General features: G+C 54.4%; 1 protein-coding gene across 1 annotated transcript in view; it reads right to left on the reverse strand.

Moving 5' to 3' along the window:
- The window catches only part of MIGA2 (mitoguardin 2), a 28,122-nt gene extending 16,027 nt beyond the window's left edge, over window positions 1-12,095 (reverse strand). Inside the window, exons 1-7 of the mRNA XM_060154126.1 lie at window positions 12,032-12,095; window positions 9,222-9,461; window positions 8,122-8,332; window positions 6,194-6,306; window positions 5,148-5,265; window positions 4,612-4,721; window positions 171-288 (exon numbers count right to left, since the gene is read on the reverse strand). Of these exons, the coding sequence (XP_060010109.1) occupies window positions 171-288; window positions 4,612-4,721; window positions 5,148-5,265; window positions 6,194-6,306; window positions 8,122-8,332; window positions 9,222-9,317 (766 nt within the window). The 5' untranslated portion in view covers window positions 9,318-9,461; window positions 12,032-12,095. The remainder of the gene's footprint in view (window positions 1-170; window positions 289-4,611; window positions 4,722-5,147; window positions 5,266-6,193; window positions 6,307-8,121; window positions 8,333-9,221; window positions 9,462-12,031) is intronic.
- Between the last annotated feature and the right edge of the window lie 1,945 nt (window positions 12,096-14,040).

Genomic DNA, 14,040 nt, shown 5'->3' on the forward strand with positions numbered 1-14,040 from the left:
CAAAAGCCCGCTCCCAAGGGGATGGGGCAAGGCACACCGGCCAGGGACTCCCGGGGCCTCATTCCAATTCTGTTCCTGCCTGTGGGGCCTCAGTTTCCCCGTCTGTACAGGGAGGCACTGATCGGATGAGGTCGTGGGCCCTGGGGATCGTTCGTCCCGGCCCCGCTCACCGAGGTCCAGCAGCATGTTGTCGGCCGGAAAGGTGGACCCGAACTCCTCCTGCAGGTGGTAGGCCCGGTGCAGCAGGGACTCCAGCTTCTCCGCAAACTCCCTTCGCTGTGACTCTGGCTGTGGGTAAAACAATGACGGTCAACCCAGGCCCCCCAAGCTCCCCACGCCAACGGCCCCTTCCTTCACCATGATGGGGTCCCAGCCCCCAGGGAAACAGGGGACAGCTCTGAGGCCCAGCAGCAAGCACAGGTCTGGACTGAGCTGCCCCACACAGGAGCCACCGGCAACGCACGGCCAGTGCACACTTGAGACTTGGCCAGTCCCACCTGACATGGGCCATAAGCATAAATACACACCAATTTCAAACACTTAGTATCCCCCCGCAAAAAAAAAAACCCCAAGACTACAAGAACGTGAAATACCTCAGTGATTTTTCATCTTGATTACATGTTGAAATGATAATATTTTGGATATACTAGATTATAGAAAATATATTATTAAGTCATTTCAGGGCTTCCCTGGTGGCGCAGTGGTTAAGAAGCCGCCTGCCAATGCAGGGAACACGTGTTCGAACCCCGGTCCAGGAAGATCCCACATGCCGCGGAGCAACAAAGCCCGTGCGCCACAACTACTGAGCCTGCGCTCTAGAGCCTGCGAGCCCCCAACTACTGAGCTCACGTGCCGCAACTACTGAAGCCTGCACGCCTAGAGCCCATGCACCACAACGAAGAGTAGCCCCTGCTCACTGCAACTAGAGAAAGCCCGCGCACAGCAATGAAGACCCAACGCAGCCAATACTAAATAAATAAAATTTAAAAAGTCATTTCACCCATTTCCTTTTGCTTTTTAATGTGGTCTCCAGAAAATTTTAAATAAGACACATGACCTCCTACTGAACAGCGCTGCTCTAGACCCGAGCAGACCTGGTCCAGACCTTGGCGCCACCAGTTCCGAGCTGTGTGACCCTGAGTAAATAACTCCCTCATTCTGAGCCTCGGTTTTCTTATCTGTCAACTGAAGTAAGAGAACCTACTTCCCAGGATTTTAGGGAAAACGTGAATGAAATAAGGTATATAAAGTACGTCCTACAAGACTGGCCCATGGTGATGGCCAATAAGTGCTGGCTATTACAATCAGAGGGCAGTTAGGAGCCCAGAAAGAGCTGGGTTCAACCCCACTGTGCCTATTAACCGCGTGCACCTGGGAAGGCATCGCACCCCTGGCACCACAGCCTGTGGCCTCAGTGACCTCCTCGCTGCCCTCGGCCGCCACACCAGGGTGTGGGGAGATGGGGGCACTGCTCCTCTGAACCCAGGAGCTTCTAGGCCAGGGGGCCAGGCACGGGCAGGCCTGACCCTGTTTTCCACAGAGGCTGCCAGATCCTGCAAGTACATGTAACCAGACCCTGGGGAAGAGACAAGGGCCAAGTCGGGCCTCAGGCCACTGGGAGAAAGGGGCGGAAGCAGTCAGAGGGGGACAGTAAGATTGTAATGGCTGCCTTTCACTGAGCGCTAGCCCTGGACAGGCAACTCGCTGTTCAGCCTCAGGGCCTCCTTGAGGCAGGGATTGCCATGACCCCACTTGACAGAGAAAACTCAAGGAGGTTATGTGGCCCAGTGCACCCAGCTAGAGCCTGGCGGAGCCCATGGGACCCCAGACCTGCTGGCCATCTTGCTTAGTAACGCTGCTCAGTGTGGCCAGCAGAGCCTTGTAGCTTTGGCAGATCTGCCAGCTCTTTCTCTGGGAAGTTACCTTGGGTTAGAGAATGGTTTCCTACATACGACACAAGTGACAAAAGAAAAATTAGATATACTGAACTTCATCAAAATTAAAAACCTTTGTTCTTCAAAGGACACCATCAAGAAAGTGAAAAGATTGGGAATTCCATGGCCATCCAGTGGTTAGGACTCTGCGCTTCCAATGCAGGTGGCACGGGTTCGATCCCTGGTTGGGGAACGAAGATCCTGCAAGCTGTGAGGTGCAGCCAAAAAAAAAGGAAAGTGTAAAGACAACCCCCAGAATGAGAAAAAACATCGACCAAAAAAGTACAAGAAAAGCCTTCTCCTCCTTTCCCTGCAGACCCTCTCCTCATAGATCACTGTTAACAATCTCCTGTGGGGACTTCCCTGGTGGTCCAGTGGTTAAGAATCCACCTTCCAATGCAGGGGACACGGGTTCAATCCCTGGTCAGGGAACTAAGATCCCACATGCTGCGGGGCAACTAAGCCCACGACGCCACAACTACTGAGCCCTCGGGCCACAACTAGAAAGAAGCCCGAGTGCCACAACAAAAGATCCCACATGCCACAACTAAGACCTGATGCAGCCAAAGATATAAAAATAAATAAATAAATAAATATTTTTAAAAAAATCTCTTGTGTTAGCTGTCCAGAGGGAAATAAAAGCGCACATACACACCAGCAGTTACCAACAGGCATATATAGGCAAGGATGGATGTCTTTTTAAAAATGTACACATCAGCAGAAATTAGTACAACATTGTAAACCAACTATACTTCAACAAAAATAAATAAATAAAACGTACACATGGGTCATGAATCACTATGTTATATACCTGTAACTTACATAATGCTACACATCAACTACATCTCAATAGAAAAAAATGTAGATATGGGTCACTATACACATTCTATATCTTGCTTTTTTCACTTCATAAAATATAGTGGAGAAGGCAACCTAACAGCCCATACAGTTTTCCTTCAGCCTTTTATTTTTCTTCTTTGCCTCACCACGCGACTTGTGGGATCTTAGTTCCCCAACCAGGGATCACACCCCCGCCCCTTGCATTGGAAGCACGGAGTCTTAACCACTGGACCGCCAGAGAAGTCCCTCCTTTTTTTCTATTTATTTTATTTATTTTTTTTTGGGGGGGGGCTGCGTTGGGTCTTTGTTGCTGCACACGGGCTACTCTTCGTTGTGGTGCATGGGCTCTAGGCGCGCAGGCTTCAGTAGTTGCGGCACGTAAGCTCAGTAGTTGGGGCTCGCAGGCTCTAGAGCGCAGGCTCAGTAGTTGTGGCGCACGGGCTTTGTTGCTCCGCGGCATGTGGGATCTTCCTGGACCGGGGTTCGAACACGTGTTCCCTGCATTGGCAGGCGGCTTCTTAACCACTGCGCCACCAGGGAAGCCCTGAAGTAGCGAGTGGGGGCTACTCTTCGTTGTAGTGCACGGGCTCTAGGCCTGCGGGCTTCAGTAGTTGCAGCACATGGGCTCAGTAGTTGTGGTTCACGGGCTCTAGAGCGCAGGCTCAGTAGTTGTGGCGCACGGGCTTAGTTGCTCCGCGGCATGTGGGATCTTCCTGGACCAGGGCACAAACCCGTATCCCCTGCGTTGGCAGGCGGATTCTTAACCACTGCGCCACCATAAAGGCTGCCTAGTATTCCAGACCCCTACTGATGGGCACTTACAGGTCTCCAGGTTTTCATCTTTTTTAACTATTACAAAACAATTCACCCTAGGACATATATTTAGTGTGTTTTGCACAAAAAAAAATTTATTTTGGCTTTTCCACTTTATCTCTCTTTTCTGATACTGAGATAAATATTCACTTATAGAAAACTTGGACCAAAAAAAAAAGTATAAAGAAAAGACAAGACAAAAGCTGTGTGACCCAATCAACTATGAACACAGGCTATTTCCCTCCAGCCCTTCGAGAATGCTTTTTTTTTTTTTTTTTTTTTTTTGCCAAGGGGCATGCGCGATCTTAGTTTCCCGACCAAGGATCAAACCCATGCCCCCTGCGGTGGAAGTGTGGGGTCTTACCCACTGGACCGCCAGGGAAGTCCCCATTTTTTTTTTTTTTTTTTGGCTGTGTTGGGTCTTTGTTGTTGCACGCGGGCTTTCTCTAGTTGCAGTGAGTGGGGGCTTCTCTTGTTGCAGAGCGCAGGCTCTAGGCACGCAGGCTTCAGCAGTGGTGGCAACATGGGCTCTAGAGCGCAGGCTCAGTAGTTGTGGCACACGGGCTCAGTAGTAGTGGTGCGCAGGCTCAGTAGTAGCGGCACACAGGCTCCAGAGCGCAGGCTCAGTAGTTGCGGCACATGCTTAGTTGCTCTGCAGCATGTGGGGTCTTCATAGACCAGGACTCGAACCCCTATCCCCTGCATTGGCAGGCGGATTCTTAACCACTGCGTCACCAGGGAAGCCCCCCTTATTTTCTTTATGTAGTCAGGATCAGGCTGTAATCACCAGTGTGGTTTACTGAGTAATTACCAAGTACCAGGCATGGGCTAATGCACCTTACGTGAACTTTCTTACTTAGCTGGGTCAACATCCTGGTCAAGCGGAAGCTCCCATCCAGGAGGACGTGATGGGCTGGCAGAAGGCGGCGCTGCTAGACGCCTCCCAAGCGTGGCCCCCCACCAGCCACACCACCAGTCTTCTCAGTGGCCAGGGGTAGGAGAGACCCAGGGGAGGACTGCCTACCTCGGACAGCGCCTCTGAAGCGGTCTCGGGGTTCCGGAGGCCGTCCCCCCTCTGCCCCACGCTCAGCGCCTGCTCCCACTTCTGCAGAGCTTCCTCAAATAGCTCCATGCCTGAGTGTGGGCGGGGGAGACGGGAGAGAAGGGTGTCAGGCCCCCAGCAGAGGGAGAGCAGCCGTGCCCCCCACCACGTCGCTCAAGAGGGAGCTCAGAAGAGCAAGGAGGCAGGAGAGCCCAGAAGGATGGGAACAGCCAGGACCGTGTGGACCAGGTCCTGACCCCTTTTTCAGGGCTGGCTAGCTTGCAGGTCTTCATTCAGACCAGATCTGTTCCTGGAGACTCTGCCCAGTCCAGAAATGGCTGGAAACCATTGAGCCGGGGATCTGGGGTGGGTGGTTTTGGAACTGGTTGAAAGCAGCACCCAGAAAACCCAGCCCAGGCTCCCGGGAGGAGGCCACGCTCCCCACTACCCTGCCCTGGCCGCGGGGGTGGGGTGAGCGCTGGGCAGGGGGTGCCCAAGGCCGGCCTCCTGGCCCGTACCTTGCATGTAGAGGCTCTCAGCATTGCCGCTGCTGGTGGTCACGGACTCCTCCATCCCTCTGGTGTCCCATGGCCCCGAGCATGCAGCCACAGGGCTGGATGAGTTCACCACTACCATCTGGGTGCCAAGTAGCGCAAGAACCCGAGAATAAGGGATGAGGCCTTCCCAGACCCTTTGCAGGACCCCTGAGCCTCCCCCCACCCCCACCCCTCACCACACACCACGTGCCCTCTGCAATACCATCCCTGAAAACAGCCCCGGGCCGCAGTGGCGAGCCCTCCGCACAGCCTGCTTCCGTCAACTCCAAGCGCCTGAGGACGGGTCACAGAAATGGCCAAAGCAGGAGGAAACGCTGAGGCCAATGCCCAACCCAGGAAGCTGCAGCCTCCTACGAAACCCACCCTGAGCTCCACTCCCGAAAGGCACGACCCACTCCCTGCTCCGGGGCTACACTACAAGTGAGATAGGGAGAACGCAACGTGCACCCATTACATACGGGCCGGCAGGGCCCGGCTCTCACCCACGCATCTCTCCCACACGAGCAGCCACCCGCCTCCCAGGCGGGAGCAGAGCCAGCTCCTGCTCATGCCTGGGTCCCCAGGGCAGTGGCTGGCTCAGAGCTGGGGCTCAGTGCTCGCTGGATGAATGAACAACTAGACGAGTGAATGAGCCAAAGCCGTTCCACAAGAGAAAATAAACTTCTTTGTCTTATTTATCTCTCTGTCCTCAGCGCCTAGTAGTCTCTGACATAAAGCCGGTGCTTGCTCAGTGTCTGATGAATGAATGAATGAATGAATGCACTTTCATGGGTAAGTATCTTCCCCAAGAGATCACAGCTTCTCTTCCACATTTATCCACCTTTCCCTCACCAGTGCCCGGCACACAGTGATCACTGACAATCTCTGGAAGTCTGCACGGATGGATGAGTGAATGAACCAACGAATGAATGGGTGGAACCTCTTCTCCCATCTTCCTACCAGCCCAGAAGCCCCCGAGGGCAGAGACCGGAGCCCCAAGGCCGTGACAGGCACCCTGCTACCCTCACCGAGGCCAAGCTGTGGGAGGAGCCTGAGTGCTTGCTGGGCTCGATGGAGGAGATGCCGCTCAGAGTGTCGTTGCTCTTGCTACTGGGGCTCTGGACCCTCCGGCTGGAGTAGCCTGTGAGGAACAGGAGAGGGGTCACGCCAGCTTCCCACCCAGCCTTCGCACGGCTGCTGCCCGCTCCGGATCCCTCTCCCCGTCTTCACCTGGGAGTCTGTCCTGACCTTCTAAGTCAGGGTGACAGCAGAGCACCCCCAGGGCGTGCACCTAGCAGCAGAGGGCTGGGCCCCTGCCCCTTGTCCTGCTCACTTCCGTACCCCCGTTACGCGGCGCAGGGCCTGGCCCGGAGGGGCCTGGATCTGCTGGGTTAAGCCTGAGAATGAGGCCCAGCCACTTCTCCCTCCTGACTCAGCTTCCCCTGTGTTGACTGCCTGACTGATCTGGAATTCTCCTCCTTCGAAAAAGGACTTGAGGTACCAACTTTTCAAAAGACATAGTTTTGTTTTGTTTTGGTTCTTTTAAGTGAGAAAAGTAGGGAAGGCAAAATAAGGTGGAACCAGAGATGGTGCTGGTACAAAGTAGGCAAGCAAGAGGTTAGTCCAGAAACGACTCCAGGCTTCCAGTGGAGCCAACACAGAATGGAAAGCCAGCTGCACCAGCATGTCTCGTGGTCTTGTTCTAGACTGGTCTACAAACTTCTCTGTCCAATTGAAAAGACAAAAACTTCCCTTTTGCAATGATAATTCATAATTTAAAGTCATTGTCGGGCTTCCCTGGTGACGCAGTGGTTAAGAATCCTCCTGCCAACGCAGGGGACATGGGTTCGAGCCCTGGTCCGGGAAGATGCCACATGCCGCGGAGCGACTAAGCCGGTGCACCACAACTACTGAGCCTGTGCTCTAGAGCCCACGAGCCACAACTACGGAGCCCACGTGCCACAACTACCGAAGCCCGCGCGCCTAGAACCTGTGCTCCGCAACAAGAGAAGCCACCGCAATAAGAAGTCCGCGCACCGCAACGAAGAGTAGCCCCCGCTCGCCGCAACTAGAGAAAGCCTGAGCACAGCAACGAAGACCCAACGCCTCCAAAAATAAATTTAAATAAATAAATTTTTTTAAAAAAAGTCATTGTCACTTTGATAGCTCCATGCCTGAGTGTGGGCGGGGGAGATGAGAGAGAAGGGTGTCAGGCCCCCAGCAGAGGGAGAGCAGCCGTGCCCCCCACCACGTTGCTCAAGAGGGAGCTCAGAAGAGCGAGGAGGCAGGAGAGCCTGGAAGGAGATTTTGCCTCTTAAAACAAGTTTCTTCCAACATGAGAGCCTTTGAGGACTCCTTGCCTTAGAAAGCGACCTGTACACGGCATACACTGGGTTACTGGGTTACAAGATTAACGGGCCCATAAGAGGCTTTCAGAGCCACACCAGCAGACACAAAACAGGTCAGTGGCTGCCAGGAGCTGGGGGAAGGGGAAAGGGGCTGACTACCAAGGGCCCTGGCGGCACTGAGAGCCACAGTTCTTGACTGTGGTAGTGACTGTATGACTACAAGTGTTTGTCAAAACTCAAAAAAGGGTGAATCTTACTGTATGCAAAGAGAAAAAGAGGGGGATGGTGAGAATACCAAAAGGCTCAGGAACCATCTGGCCCTTTCTGCTCCTGAGCCAGGGGACTTCCATCGCTGGACGGAGGAGCTGCACCCCACCAGCCCACTCTGGACCCAGGGCTCCCAAAGTGTCCTCAGATAATGAGAACCATCGCTTCCAATGACATGTGCATCCGGCCACATCACCCAGCAAATCCTTACAATGACTTGCTTCCCAGGTGAAAGGGACTCAGCTTGGAGACAGGATGTCACTAGCCCGAGATCTCAGCTAATAGGGGTCCAGCTGAGACGCGACTCCAGGTCAGGCCCTTCCCCACCACCTCACACCTACCTTTCTTCACGGACGGGACCTTCCTGGCCATGAGGATGGGGAGGGGCGCTGTGCCCAGATGCTCGCCTCCCATCTCGGGGCCGACCTGCTTCTTCTTCCGCCGTCGCCTCTTGAGCTGGTGGGCGGCCAGGGCCAAGGCCACAGTCCCCAGGGCCGTGGCAAAGAGGACCTTCCTCAGGCCTGGTGTCAACCGCAGCTGGGAGAAGGCAGACTGCAAGAAAAGAGGGAGGCAGCCAGTTACATCTCCCTGGGAGAGCTGCCCTGAGGAACACGTGAGGGGCAGGGAACGCATCAGGCCCCCAGGGGATACCTCCTGACCAGGAATGACTGAGAGGCAGCCACCTGCAGGGGGCTGTGGGGGTGGGAGTTGGGGGCCCTGGCCTCTGAAACCTGGATCACAGAGATGTAAAAGAGGGGGACGGGGGATGGCAAAATGACAAGGCTAGGAGATCATATCTGGGGTCCAGCAGGTGTCCCCAACACCATCGGTCAGGATTCTACCAGCTGCAGCGACTGAGCACCTATGCCAGCTACCGCACCAGGATTTCACCTGTGTTACCTGTCCGAATGCCCATCATTTTCCAGGTGAGGCACCTGAAGCTCACATGGGTTAGGACGCACGCTTAAGGTGACAGAGAGGCAGAAATGGAACTGAGGTCTGCCCACCCCACTTCTCCACTCTTCAAAGACAATGACGTTCACTTTACCCGATGGTCCATCTGTACACTCCCCTGCTCCACCCTTACTCTGCCTGCTGGACTGGGAGCCCCTCGAGCGAGGCTGCATCCCACAGGGCAGAGCTTCAGGAAGTGTCAAGAGGACTGGTCGGCCACAAACATTTAAAGTTGGCAGGCATTACTGACCTCTTTTATAAACTGAGAAACTGAGGTCAAGAGTCCACATAGGCCTGGGGTGGAGACCGGGCTTGGGACCCCAGACTCCTAACCCAGTCCTCCTTACTCTGCTCCAAGAGGATTGCCTGGGACAGCAATCACGAGGGCCCAACTTTCCTGGATGCTGAGGGACCCTGGGATGAGTGGCTCAGTGTTTCAGGGACCAGAGAGGTAAAGGGCAGGACCACAACCCACCCCGATCTTTACCTGCCCAAACGTCGTGTAAAGGAACACAGGGATCTCTGCCACCGTCATGGCCAGGGCCTGGATCACGGACACACCCTCCGTCCTCCGGAACGCCATGGCAGGAGCGGCACCCCAGGCGAGAGCCCTCGGGGCCGAGAGCTTCCAAGGAGAACGTCTTCAGCTGGTTGCTGGCTGGGTCCCGGGCACCATCCACGCCCCGAAAGGACAGGGACACACATACCAGAAGGTCCCTCCACAGAGCTGAGAGACAGACGACCAAGTCAGCCACGAGGGTGTGTGCATGTGAGCATAAAGAAACACACACAAGAGTGCTCTGGGGGATGAGGTGGGAGCAAAGCCCACGTGTGGAATGCGAGGCCTGGAACCAGGCCCCCGCCTTCTGCACCTGCCAGCAGGAAAGCAGCCAAACGCCCCACAGACTTTCTGCCCACCTTGAGCCCTGGGAGAAGACAGTGTCTGGCATGCTGGCCCAAGTGAGGACCCAGAGCCTGGGAGATGGATAGGTCGCTCTCAAACTTGGGGCTTTATACCACACTTTCTCAATCTTTTTAAACCCATGGCCCACGTGCTAAGCAAAAACCTTAGGCCTCTAAAGGGTCAGACCCCTGAGTGAGAATCATTGCATCATTTCCACCTCCCACAAAACCAAGAATGTCGTACTTCCTGTGGACGTATTACGAAAACAGCAGGGTATTTCCTCCAATAATAACAGCTACTACACCGTATGTGGGTATTCTGTGCAGAGTTCCTTACATACATTATTTCATTGAATCATTACAATTCTACGAAGTAGATGCGATCTACCTCCCACACCCCTGCCAATTTCCAACGAGGAAACTGAGGCTCAGAAAAGCTAAGTCAGGAGTCCAAAGTCACACAGCTGGTACCAGGCGGAGTCAGGACTTGGACCAAGATCTAACGGACTTTCGACTCTGTGCTCAACACAACCCTTTCGCCAAATCTGGCATGGAGCAGGAAGTGGGAGCCTCAGCAGAACTACAGACTACAAGGGCAACTTTCCCCTGGGGCCTTGTGAGACCCCCAGGGTACTCCACGGCCCATTCCAAGGCCAGTGAATAAGTGGCTTGAGCACATATAACCCAGTCCCCAAGATCCTGCAGAGAGCTCCCCGACCACCACCACCAAGGCCAAGGAGGCCTTCAAGGTCTCCTGGGACTTCAAACGAAATGACCACAAAGGCCAGATGGACCCTGTCTACCTGGGATGGCGGCCAAAGTCACTGGACTGGCGCAAGAAATGGCTTATCCTCAGTGAGTGGGAAGGATGAATGATCCTATCAGTTAGCTCTAGGGCGGTGTGTGTGTGTGTGTGTGTGTGTGTGTGTGTGTGTGTGTGTGTGTGTGTGTGTGTGTGTGTGTGTGTGTGTGTGTGTGTGTGTGTGTGTGTGTGTGTGTGTGTGTGTGTGTGTGTGTGTGTGCGCGCGCGCGTAGAGTAGGGGACATGCTGCCAGGAGGCTACAAATTGAGCGATGTGACCTCCAGTGGTCACAAGCCAGCTCTCTCAGCACCACCCCCAACTTGGCCCAAGCCTCAGAACGAACGAGGGAAGACAAGAACATCAGAGGATCAGCGGCTACTATTTCCCAAGCACTTACTTTAACAGGCCAGGCTTGGAACAGGCTCTCCATGGAGGGTTTTAAGTCTAGTCACCCACAGAACCCTCAAGGTAAGCACTGTTTATCTCAATGATGGGGAAACTGGGGCTCCAAAAGGTAATCAAGCCTACCGAGGTCACTGAGTAAATGGCCAAGCTGGGATATGACCTCAGCTCTGGGGGACCCCAAGCCTTGGCATTTACCTGCAGGAAAGTCAAAAGCAGCCTCTGCTGCCCCGACTGAGGAAGAGTGGCAGGTGCCAGGTAATGACACCCACCCCAAGACAGCTTCACTCCAGGGATGGACCCAGACCCAGCCCAACAATACCCCATCCTTCCTCCTGGCACGACCCAGGGCTGAATGCGAGAAGCCTCCACCTCTTCTCTGTGATGACAAGACCATGGCAATGTCCCCCCACCACGTGGACACTCCTAATGTCGTCCCAACCTGGGAAAGTCACCTCACCTGCCCTGTAACCTTGGGCAGTAACCTCCTCGTTCCCTCCCCACCAGGGCACTCACAACCTCTCAGCTTGGATGCCCACGCTTTCCATCCCGGACACCTTCTCCCCTGCCCTGAACCACCCCGTAAATGACTCTAGCCTGAGCACCCTTCATGCCGCCTTGACCCCAGCAATGTCCCCTCTGCCCAGTCTCGGTTCATTCCACACCGGTGGGACACCTCAGCAGTCTGACCAGGACCGGCACTGAGCACTCCCACGCTGGACCTCAGCAATACCCCCTTCTTCAGAATCTGCTCTTTCCATCCCAGACAATTCCTTGCGCATGCCCTGGTCAGGCCCCCTCCTCTCTTGCCCCGACTCCCGGAATATCCCTGAGGGTCGTCCAGGTGCCCACTGCCGCCGCCTTCCACAGCCCGCGCACCCGGTCCTTCCATCCCGGTACTTGCCCAGCGCGGGTCCAGTACCTGCGCCCCTGCTCCGATCTCTGCAATGTTCCAGGCCCGGGCATCTTCCCACTGACCGGGTACCTTCCGTTCCACCTCTCGCGCCGCCCACGGCCCGAGTACCTGCTCTTTCCAACGCTGGCCCTTCTAGTCCGGCTGAGCTGGGACACCTGCAACCCTACCCAGTTCCCCGCTCAGGGACGGCTCCCGCCCGCTGCAAGCCTCAGTCCCGGACCTTGCCGCGCCGCCCGCCTGCTCCGCGGGCTCAGCCCGGACCGCCGCCACTCACCCAGGATCCCATCGCTGCGGAAGGACAGCGTCTCCTTCGCCGGCGCCCGCGCAACCAACCTCGGGGCCACGGGGGGCGTGGCCTCACGCAGGGCCAACCTTTCTTTGGCCAATGAGTGTCGCCGAACTCCTCTGCACCGCCCCGGCCTCTGTGCAATTGGGTGGGTCACGTGACCAATATTGTCTTACTCTCCCTTCTCCCTCTGTTCCGCCCCCTAAGTGCGGTTGAGGCGCGGAAGTGATTTTTTTTCTCTCCTGTGATTGGCCATCGAGATTAGATTGACCCGGGTGGCTGAGTGAGGCGGGGCCACTCTTAAAGGGATGAGGCGGAGCAAACAGGTTTCGAAGGCGCTTTGTGGAAGGAATTGCCGGTGGTCTGAGCTCTCACCTTTGGTTCCTCTGCCTGCACTGGTGCCCACACGGACAAGTTCTTCCCGCCCTTCGAGCGCCCACTTTCCAACGCCACCGCCTCTAACTTCCTACAGCATTCTCCTAAGCACTTGCCACTCTCCACTTTCTGGGGTTGTTTGCAGAAGTGCCAAGCCTCCCCTACGAGACGTTTTCTCCCTAAGAGTTGGCGTCAAGTGATTCGGTTCACTGTGCCTTGCACTAAACACTGGGTTTGGAATCAGGCCTCCCTGAGTTGGAATCAAGTTCTGCCACATCAGCTTTGTGGGGTTTACTCAGTTTACCCCTCTGTAAAATGGGAATGGAATTCTTGCCTTGCCTGAGTAACGGGGCTTTGGTGCTGATCATAAGAAAACAGTGTGGCAGCCCTTTCATAACCAAAGAACTGGACACATCTAAGTTTTTTTAGTGTAATTATCAGTAAGGTCACGTTCTTTCATTCATCAACAACTAATATTTCTGTGTGCCAGCCCTTTGGCTGGACTTGGGAGTGCAGTAGTGGACAAGATACATATAATTAAGATACTTAATTACAATCTTATGTGATATTGCTCTAATGGTGGAAACTCAGGAATATGGAGATTCCCAGGGACACCTGCGCTCCCATGGGGAGGTGAGAGACTCCCGAAAGAAAGTGACGTCCAAACAGAAACCTAAGGATGACTAAGAGTCAGCTGGGCAGAGAGAAGAGGAAGGAGTGTTCAGGAACAGCATGGGCTGTGTGGTCCAGAGGCAAGAGCGAACTTGGCGTGTTGTTTGTTTGTTTGTTTTTTTTTTTGGTCATACCCCACATCATGCGGGATCTTGATTCCCGACCAGGGATCGAACCTGTGCCCCCTGCAGTGGAAGCACAGAGTCATAACCACTGGACCACCAGGGAAGTCCCCAAACCTGGCATCTTTGACTCAAGGTGGCAGAGAGAGAGGAGCGTGGTAGCTGATGAGCCAAGGAAGTGGCAGCCAGAGCAAAGGAGAGCAGGCTCCACCATTGAACTGCCTGCGTCTGGGGCCAAATCCACTGCTTCCTCCCCTGTGTCCTTGGGCAAATCACTTAACTTCTCTAAACCTTAGCTTGCTAAAATGAGGAGAATGATGGTTTCTGAGCTTTTGCGAGGACCTTAAGTGATTATTCACTTAAAAGTGCTCAGTGCTGGGCCTGGTGTGGTCTTAGGACCTTTTGGCCATTGCTATTAGAAAAACTGCAGTAGCCAAGTAGAAAGCTAGATAAATCGATACAACATACGGACTGGGACAGCTACAAGATCGGGAGTAACTAGGACCTACTGTCTCTCTCTCTCTCTCTCTCTCTCTCTCTCTCTCTCTCTCTTTCTCCTTTACCCTGCTGTTTTTCTTCCCAGGATCTGACCTGTTATATATCTGTTTATCCAAGAGGGGAAGAGCCTTGTTTTGTTCACTGCTGCATCCATGGCACCTAGAACAGCCCCTGGCACATAGTTGGTGCCGATAAGGTCTTTCTCCTTGACCAAACCAGAGTCAGGCTCCTGTGAGCCAGCCCTCTGCTTGACTAGGTGCAACCTTGAGTTTCCATCTTGTAGAGTCCAGTTTTAACAAGAATTCTGCAGGGTCAGTTTAGTAAAATCCC

The sequence above is a fragment of the Lagenorhynchus albirostris genome, chromosome 7, assembly GCF_949774975.1.
Source record: "Lagenorhynchus albirostris chromosome 7, mLagAlb1.1, whole genome shotgun sequence".
In the NCBI taxonomy this organism is placed as follows: Eukaryota; Metazoa; Chordata; class Mammalia; order Artiodactyla; family Delphinidae; genus Lagenorhynchus; species Lagenorhynchus albirostris.